This window comes from Pezoporus wallicus, unplaced genomic scaffold (assembly GCF_028554395.1).
Source record: "Pezoporus wallicus isolate ANWC-B61680 ecotype Strahan unplaced genomic scaffold, APGP_CSIRO_Pwel_v1 contig_13386, whole genome shotgun sequence".
Taxonomy (NCBI): Eukaryota; Metazoa; Chordata; class Aves; order Psittaciformes; family Psittacidae; genus Pezoporus; species Pezoporus wallicus.
This window is the reverse complement of record NW_026642414.1, coordinates 1-9,581: the sequence shown is the minus strand read 5'-3', so window position 1 is coordinate 9,581 and position 9,581 is coordinate 1. Positions and strand designations below refer to the sequence as shown.

The 9,581-nt window shown below is 55.4% G+C and overlaps 1 protein-coding gene and 1 pseudogene across 1 annotated transcript; one reads left to right on the top strand and one right to left on the bottom strand.

Moving 5' to 3' along the window:
• Window positions 1-72: 72 nt before the first annotated feature.
• Window positions 73-9,313, top strand: LOC130610240 (IgGFc-binding protein-like; the record flags this gene model as incomplete). The annotated part of the gene is made up of 17 exons (XM_057429931.1): window positions 73-314; window positions 409-692; window positions 802-1,079; window positions 1,365-1,963; window positions 2,361-2,925; window positions 3,077-3,276; window positions 3,378-3,758; window positions 4,119-4,405; window positions 4,980-5,251; window positions 5,522-5,608; window positions 5,797-5,946; window positions 6,896-7,152; window positions 7,254-7,338; window positions 7,754-7,846; window positions 8,091-8,181; window positions 8,846-8,926; window positions 9,227-9,313. Coding segments are annotated over 17 exons (4,039 nt in total), but the record flags the coding sequence as incomplete, so codon positions are not given.
• On the bottom strand, window positions 6,567-6,687 carry LOC130610241 (5S ribosomal RNA; annotated as a pseudogene).
• Window positions 9,314-9,581: the final 268 nt, after the last annotated feature.

Below are 9,581 nucleotides of genomic sequence, written 5' to 3'. Positions count from 1 at the left end.
TTTGGTGAAGGTGGGCTTAGGAGAAGAGGCAACAGGAGGTGCTTAACTGAACTCTCGTCTTTCCACTGCCAGGGACCTGTGTGGTAGAAGGAGACCCTCACTACCACACGTTTGACAATCAGCTGCACCACTTCATGGGCACCTGCACTTACACCCTCTCTAAGCTGTGCGAGAGCAACAGTTCTCTGCCCTACTTCAACGTGGAAGCAGCCAACGAGCACAGGGGAGACAACATTCGCGTGTCCTACGTCCAATATGTGGATGTCGATGTGGCTGGCCAGCGGATAAGGCTGGGGAAGGGTGGTTCGGTGACGGTAAGCACAAGGAAGAGAGGCGCTGTGCTGTGTGAGAGGAGAGGACTGTGTCGAATGGGTCGCTCCAACCCTGTCTTGTTTTCTGTCCTTCCAGGTCAATGGAGTGGCAGAGGTCCTGCCTTGCACCCCATCCGCAGGTGTGCAGGTCTCGTCCAGCGGGTTCTACACTGTGGTCACAACAGACTTTGGCTTGAAAGTGAAGTTTGATGGGAGCCATCGGGTGGAGGTGACGCTTCCGAGCACCTTTGGGCAGAAGGTGTGTGGCATGTGTGGCAACTTCAACGGGATGGCATCAGATGACTTCCTGAACCCGGAAGGGGTGCTGGAGCCAGACTCCACCAGCCTGGGCAACAGCTGGCAGGTGTCCAACGACAGCAGGTATGTGTTGTCCCCCAGCAGGTCTGGGGACGTGTCGGGCAAGGGTATGTTGAGACACGAGGAGAAGCCCACAGGTGACTCAGGGGCCCTGCTTCCTGTCTTTCCACAGCTGCTCAGCCGGACCACTCCCCACCCCAGCCTGCAGTGAGACAGACAAGCAAGTCATAGCCAGCAGCCACTTCTGTGGGCTCCTCACCGACACCGGCGGCCCGTTCCAGATGTGCCACGCTGTGCTGAGCCCCAGCAGTTACTTTGACACCTGCTCTTATGACCTGTGCGAGCTGGAGCTGGACCACGAAGCCCTGTGCAAGAGCTTGCAGTCCTACGCGGATGCCTGCCAGTCGCTTGGTGTCAAGATACCTGTGTGGAGGAACGCAACCTTCTGCCGTAAGTCCACACACGGTACCACAGACTGTTACTCTCAGTAAAACATAGAATTGGAATGAAAGAGTGGGGTGGGGAATAATAAATGTTTTTGTTACGTGCCTTGCGGATTTACAGGTAGTTGTCAGAATCAGGGGCACCGTTTTCTGCTTCGTTTGCTCAGGTATGATTTAGAATACCCGTGGAGCCAAGCAGATCACAGAGAAAATAATGCAGACGGTTAATTTTCCAAAGGGGAGAATACAGCACAGAGACATCATCTAATGGCCATATGTTCTGTCTCGGCAGCTGTCACCTGTCCAGCCAACAGTCACTACGAGCCGTGTGCTGCAGCCTGCCCTGCCACCTGTGTTGATCCCATGGCTCCTGCTAGCTGCAGCCTGCCGTGTGTGGAGGGCTGTGTGTGCGACAGCGGGTACCTGCTCTACAATGACCAGTGCGTGGCCAGCCAGCAGTGTGGGTGCTGGCACAACGGGCAGCACTACCCCGTGGGCTCTGAGTTCTGGACAGACAACACCTGCTCGTCAAAGTGCACGTGTCCCGCGCGGGGAAGCAAAGTCCAGTGCTTTAACGCCTCATGCCCTGCGGGCCAGTTCTGTGGGGTGCAGGATGGGAGACCTGAGTGCCTCGAGCAATCCTACGGCATCTGCCATGTCCACGGTGACCCTCACTACAACACCTTTGACAAGGTGACGCACAACTTCATGGGCAACTGCACCTACACCCTGGCCAAAGTGTGCTCCAACACCACCTCCCTGCCCTACTTCAACGTTGAGGCCAAGAACGAGCATCGTGGGAACACCAGAGTGTCCTATGTGCGCGAAGTCCTGGTTGAGGTGTACGGAGAGCGCATTGCCATTGTCAAGAAGGAGAAGAGCCAAGTGCTGGTAGGCAGTGGGGCCGGCATGAGCATGGCACAGCTGCAAGGCAGCAAGGCAGGGCTGGCTTTTCTTGGCAGGGCATGGCATGGTGTGTACCAGACACCTTCATTGTGCCAGGTGTGGGCGGGTTCCCCTGAAGCCACTGGGTTGCTTTCTTTTACTTTTCTGGAGGGGTTGAGGAGGAAGAGGCAAATGGGGAATGTGGCCGACGGTGAAGAGCGGCCCCTGCAGGGAGCAGAGCACAGCCACGGCTCTGCAAGCCAGAGGGGCAACTGGGTTGTGAGGGCATCGCGGGCTCCGGTTTGCTGCGCCTGGGCTGGGAGCAGATTTCCTCGGGGCAGGAGAGCCAGGAATGCCAGGGACAAGTGCAGGGCCCAGGCCCATTGCCGTGTGTCTGCCCTAGGTGAACAATGTGCGCCAGACCTTGCCGGTGAGTGCAGCGGGAGGTGCCATCACGGTGAGCAGGAGTGGCCGCTACATTGTCCTGGAGACAGACTTCGACCTCAGAGTGTCCTACGACACTGACCACTCGGTGGAGGTGAAGGTGCCCACCACCTACTTCAACCTGACCTGTGGCATGTGTGGGAACTTCAACAACCGTAGGGAGGACGATTACATGATGCCCAACGGGCAGCAAGCCGCAGACTCCAATGAGCTGGGGGAGAGCTGGCAGGTCCCAGAGAGTGACTCACCTTGCGGTGTCCCCGACCCCTCCCCACCCTGCAGTGCAGAAGAGGAGAAGCTCTACGGATCGGACCAGTTCTGTGGCATGCTGACCGCCAGTCCTGGCTCTTTTGAGAAGTGCCACGCTGTGATCAACCCGCAGAGCTACTTTGAGACCTGCTTCTATGACCTGTGTGCCCTGAATGGTGGCCAGGAGGTGCTGTGTGCTGCTCTGGAGGCCTACGCTGACGCCTGCCAAGCAGCCGGTGTGACTCTTCTTCCCTGGCGGAATGCGACCTTCTGCCGTGAGTACCTGCTTTGCAATTGCCGGGAGGGAAATGTTCCGCTCCCTGTTCCCAGAACCTCTGGCCACAGCAAGTCGTTTGTTTGCCACTTCTCAGAAGGTCCTCCTTCCTTGAAGGCTTGCTGGTCTCAATTGTCCCCTTCCCATTGCAGCCCTGCTGTGCCCCGACAACAGCTACTATGACCCTTGCATGACTGGCTGTCCTGCCACCTGTGTTGACCGACAAGCCCCGCAGAACTGCTCCAAGCCCTGCATGGAGGGCTGCGCATGTACCTCTGGCTTCCTTCTCAGCGGAGACACGTGTGTGCCCGAGGCCCACTGTGGCTGCCTCTTTGAGGGCAACTACTACAGCGTGAGTGAAAACCCTGCCCTGGCTTGCACCCCTCCCAGGGCACTCCCTTGCCTCTGCTTTCCAGCCTGATAGACTGACGCTCGGTGTTTGTCTGCCTGCAGGAAGGCGAGTACTCTGTGAGCGAGGACTGTGATCGCCAGTGCCGCTGTGAAGCCAAGGGCCAGATGGTTTGCTCTCCGTTGTCCTGTGGTGAGGATGAGGTCTGCAAGATCCAGGACGGCCAGAGGGGCTGCTACCCAGCCAGCACCGCTCTCTGCCACATCTACGGCGACCCGCATTACAGCACCTTCGATGGGAAGCTTCACCACTTCCAGGGCTCTTGCAACTACACAGTGGTGACAGGCTGTGACAACTCCTCCGCTGGGTTCAGTGTCACCACCCGCAACGAACATCGTGGCAGCCTGAGCTGGACAGCTCTGAACTCGGTGGCACTGTCCATGGAAGGCCTCCACATTGCCCTGCGTGAGAACAAGGCGGTCTACGTAAGCCCCTCGTTTTTACACCTGGGAACAACGGATGCCCTGGCCACCCTAAAGTACCACTCTGTCCCCGAGAAGAGCTTGATGTTCCCTGAGCCTGCTGGTGCGCTCGCATAAGAGCATGGCGAGGCTCTGAGTGGTGCTGAAATGGCTGCTTGTGCAGCAAGAGATTTTCGGCTTGTTTTCCTTAGCTTTCAGTGTGGCGTCTGTAGTCGCTGCTGTTCTCATAGGCCTGGGCAGGGTTTCTCATGCCATTCGTCCTCCTGACTCCCAGGGCCCTGGCACTGTCAGAGTGGAAAAGAGTGAACTCTCAGTGGAGGGCATCTGTTTATGCTTCTGTCTCGCTCTGTCCCTCTTATTCAGATCAATGGTGCTCTGGCCTCCCTGCCTGCTTCTCCTGCCCCCGGTGTAAACATTTCCCTGAGTGGCTCCTACGTGTGGGTTTCTACCGAGCTGGGCCTGCAGCTGCTGTTCAATGGGGATGATGAGCTCCTAGTGAAGGTGTCTGAGAAGCACAAGGGCAAGCTGTGTGGGCTGTGTGGGACGTACACTGGGAACCAGCAAGATGACTTCATGCGACCTGATGGGGTTGTCGTGCCTGACTTCAATGACTTTGGGGCCAGCTGGATGGTGCCGGATGATGAATGGCCGTGAGTCCTTGTTCCACTGCATAGCTGACGGACAAAAGGGAGCATGGGAGAGGGGAGCTGTGAGGGGCAGAAGCAGGGAGGGTTGGTAATGGTAGGCATGGGCACATGGTGTGTGGGAGAGGAGGAGGCAGTTGTGACAGTGCGTGTGAGGGCACGTAGAAGCTCCACTGCAACAGACGCATCGTCCTTGCATCTCACCTCTGCTCCACCCAAGAGTGGGATGTCTTGTGTGCAAATGGGTGCCAGACGTGTGGCCGTTCCCCTTTCCTCTCAGGGCTGGCTTGTTTGTGGCACTGTCCAGGCCTCTCCATGCGGTCAGGGTGCATGGTGCTCTCTGCTCTCTCCCCATAGGCGCTCAGCTCTGTTGTCCTTGGTGACCTCTGTGCATGGCTCTGCCCTCCCAGTCCACTGTGAACCATTTTGCCCACCCTCGCAAGAGACAGCACTTGGTGCCTTCTCTTATCGAGGGCTGTGGACTCCAGAGGCTGAGGTTTTGGCTGAGACAAGGTCTGGAAATGGTGTGGCTGGAGTCCACAGGCTGTTGTGAGCTCAGGGCTGCTTTTCTGCTTCCTAGGTGCGACCCAGCCATCAACCCGCCCCCGTCCTGCTCCCCCTCTGAGGAGGAGGCAGCTAACAAGCAGTGTGCAATCCTCACGCAACTTGGTGGCCCGTTCCAGCCATGCCATGCAGTTGTACCACCCAAGACGTACTTTGAGAGCTGTGTCTATGACCAGTGTGCCACGGGCGGCAGCACTGAGCAGCTCTGCAATGACTTGGAGGCCTATGCTGCAGCGTGTGCCGAGGCAGGCGTTGCCCTGGGAGACTGGAGTGCTGGCACTGTCTGTGGTAAGTGTTCTGTTGATTTCCGTTGTGGCCCAGATTCAGGGAATGGGGCAGCAGTGGTGGAGGTTTGCCCTGTTAAGGGGGCACTTAACAGTGCTGGTGGGCCAGCCCTTGGGTGGAGAGTCTCTTTGTGACTGGGATATTGTGGATTTCCTCTGCTGTGCTCCTTTTGCCATGATGTGGGTGTGTTTGGGAAGGCGCAACATCCCCTCTTGGGAACAAATCTCCATTATGAAACCCGTCATCTCCACCTCTCTTTCACTGTACATCCAGCAGCTCCTACAACCTCGTCCCCGTTGCCAGGCACCTCAACGCGGCCTCCACATACAACAATATCACCAGCGCCTGGGACGAGCACAGGTACTGTTGTGTCCCATTCATGTGTTTTACTGGCTGTGCTAGGCACCCAGCTTGTGCACTTCCACTCAGTTGGCCATCCTCACCTGACCTGAACGTGCCAGGGAGGTAGGTGTGCCCTGTGGGACACAGAGAAAAGCTGGCCTGTCCTCACCCTAGAATCTCTGCTTTCCTCTCTGCGCCATACCCAGCTCCCACAGCAGACTGCAATTTTGATTGCACATTCGACAACGACTTCTGCGAGTGGGTCCAGGCAGATTACAGCAGCATTGACTGGATGAGGAACAAGGGTCCGACACCCACGCAAGATACGGGTCCGTCCTCTGACCACACGACGGGAGGTAGGAACAGCAGTCCGTACACAGCGGTCCTTCTGGCAGAGGGGTGTCCCTAGGAAGATGCAACTAACCTTTTCTAAGAGCAAATTTGGGCCACATGTTTCCTGACCTTGATCCAGAGCCTTTTTGTGGCTGTCTTTCGCAGAGCCGTCCTTCAGGAAGCGCTGCAGGGCTGGGAGTCAGCCTGTGGTACCTCAGGGCAGGCAAGGACCTGCCAGACAAGGGGGAAAGTAATGCAAAGTTTGATGACCTGGCTTGGCTCAGAACAAGAACGGGTCTCTATTTTAGGAGACGGTGGCTTCTCCAGTAGCCAGCGATGAGTGGAACGCAAAGTGGCAGAGCCATGCGAGGACTGTGGCAATGCATTGGCGGTTACCCGGTCCAAGCCATACAGAGAGCATGGTTCATAGGCGGGCTGTCGTGGTTTAAGCTCAGCTGTAAATCACGCAGTCGCTCTCTCACTCCCCCCTTTCCTTTCCCCGCTCCTGGAGGGTGGGGAGGACAATCGAAAGAATGTAATTCCCATGGGTTGAGGTAAGAACAGTTTAGTAACTAAGGTATAGCACAAACCACTACTGCTACCACCTATAATAATAATGATAAAGGAAATAACAAGGAAGAAAAGCCTACAGCTTTCCCAGGATTCCCAGGCAGCCTCCCATCCAAGTACGAACCAAGCCTGACCCTGCTTAGCTTCCGAGATCAGACGGGATCGGGCGTTTTCAGGGCGGTGTGGCCGCAGGCCTGCTTTGGCCGCCACCAGGTGAACCCAGGACACGGACTCAGGCCTGGGGGAGTGTTGTGGCTAGCAAAGGACCTATATTTGCTGTCCCCTCCTTTTGCCTGCCTTGAAGCCCTGGAGGGGTGCTCCAGGACTGTGCTTGGGCTGTGTCTGGCTGCTTGGTCTGGATTTGATTATGCATGGGATGGTGTGTCTCACACTGTGTTTCAGACGGCTACTACATCTACCTGCAAGGGAGCAATGCCCTCCCTGGCTTTGTGGCTCAGCTGGTCAGTCCGGTGTGCAGTTCAGAAGGACCACACTGCTTCCGCTTCTGGTATCACATGTACGGAGCGGCTGAAACAATGGCCCTGCGGGTGTACGTGGTTAAGGACGAAGACCTAGAGCTGGTCTGGAGCAGCGTTGGGAACCATGGGGACAGATGGAACATGGGAGAGGTCACAGTGCACAGCACAGGAAACATGCAGGTAAGGGCACAGGCTCACTGCTGTCTGAGGTGAACCGTGCTTTCTAATGGCACTTCACACATGTGGCTGGAGCTAATGCTGGGAAATGTCCCTTCCCTTAGATTGTCCTGGAGGGTGAATGGGGTGAAAATATCCGCAGTGACGTAGCGTTGGATGATCTGTCCATCGAAGAAGGATCCTGCGAAGGTACCAGCCTTGTCTTGGGGAAGGGCAGCTTGAGAGATGTCACCGAGGTGGAAGGCTACACTTAGAGGCAGGAGCGCAGGTTCTCTTTGCAACGCCCTGTAGGCCAGTGTTGCAGCCTGTGCCCGAGCAGGCTTTCCTCTGAGAGACTGGAGCACTGGCGGTGCCTGCAGTCGCTACTTAGTTTGTGTATTAGAAGGCGCACAGCCAAGACACCGAGCATAGGTACTGAAGAGTCTAATCTGCTTTTGTCACCCAGCTGTGATGGTGGCAGAGCCCTTGAGTGGCACGGTTCTTTCCGATCCCTGCCCTGGGCCTCTCCGGGTGTGGTGTTGATGTGTTTGGGAAGCTTGGGTCAGCTTCCTGAAGCAAAACGCACATGTGAGCTCGGATGCCCACTGACTCTCTCTTGTGCTAGATCCATCGACACCAAAACCCACGCTCCCTTTGCCAGGAACTACAACACAGCCTCCACGCACGCCGTCACCACCAAGACCCACACCGAGTTCAGGTAATCTCTTGCTCCCTCCCAGTTTTCTACTGCTTGTGACAAGCTTTCAATTAGCTTTCTTCAAGGCTCATGGCCAAGAGAGGGAGTGTCTGTATTGAAGGTCTGTGCGTCAATTCCTATCACCTAGCTGTGCCACCCCTGGGCCTTTCTGGTCACAGTGTTGGGTGTTTGGGAAGAGTGGGCAGTGGCCTGCCACAAATCCCCCGTGCTGACACCGATTTCCCCCAACTCTCTCTTGTGCTAGGTCCATCCACCGGAGAACCTGGGACCACCTTGCCAAACACAACTCAGCTTCCTCACACACCAAGACCCACACCAAGCTCAGGTATTGCCATGTCCTGTCCCTGTCTTCTACTGCTTGTGGCAAGTGTTCAGTTGTCTGTCTTTGACCTTCATGGCCAAGGCATAAATTTCTGTAGTCAATGCACTGCATGTCTCCTGCTATATCCATAAATGTTGGTGGGAGAGCACTTGAGTCCTGAGGAGTTTTTCTGAGGATTCATTGTGGAATTCCTGTCCTGCATCTCTCTGGTCATGGTGTTGGGTGTTTGGGAAGGTTGGTCAGCTTCCTGGAGCAATACTCTCATGTCAGTGCTGGTATTCTCTAATTCTCTCTTCTGCTAGGTCCATCCACCGGAGAACCTGGAACCGCCTTGCCTAGCACAACACAGCCTCCTCATACATCAAGACCCACACCAAGCTCAGGTACTGCCACATCCCGTCTCTGTCTTCTGCTGCTTGTGGCAAGTGTTCGGTTGTCTTTATTTAAGCCTCAAGACTCGGGGATGAAGTGATTGTAGTGAAGGAGCTGCGTGTCTCTTTCTGTCACTCATCTATGCTAGTGGGAGGACATTCAAGTACTGTAGTTTTCATGGGGGACTCACTGGGTGATCCCTGTTCTGCACCTCTCTGGTCATGGTGTTGGTGTTTGGAAAAGGTCTTGCTTGCAACAGAACTCCCATATTGGTGCACCTCTCCTCTACCTTTCTCTTGTTCTAGGTCCATCCACCGGAGAACCTGGGACTGCCTTGCCAAGCACAACACAACCTCCTCATACACCAAGACCCACACCAAGCTCAGGTATTGCCATGTCCTGTCCCTGTCTTCTACTGCTTGTGGCAAGTTTTCAATTAGCTTTCTTCGAGGCTCACGGCCAAGAGAGGGAGTGTCTGTATTGAAGGAGCTGTGTGTCTCCTTTTATCACCTGGGAGTGCTGTTTAGATAGCACTTGAGTGCAGAAATCTCTGCTGGGCCTCACTGTGTAATCCCTGTTCTACGTCTCTCTGGTCACAGTGTTGGGTGTTTGGGAAGGGCAGGCCAGGTGCTTGCAAGATAACCGCATTATTGACACTCACTAGGTCTACCTCTGTCTCACCACAGGTCCTCTTCCTTCTACAACATCGACCCCATTGCCAGGCACCACAACACAGACAACACAAGGAACACAACCACCACCACCACCACCTGGTACGACTTCAGCTACTGCTATTATTGTTAGTGTTTTGAGTCATCTTGGAAACCCATAGTGGATGCAATTTGCATTTTCATTGGATGGTTCGTGTTTGCTTTCTATCACTTCCCTGCCATATTGAGACACACAGTGAGTGATATTCCTTTTCGGGCGCTTGGGTGGGGCACCTGTGCTTCTGGCATTTAGTTATTTGAGGAGATTTGAACCAGATGACTGGAAAAACTACTTCATTCTTAACACAGATTTCTGGTAACAGGTCCCTTG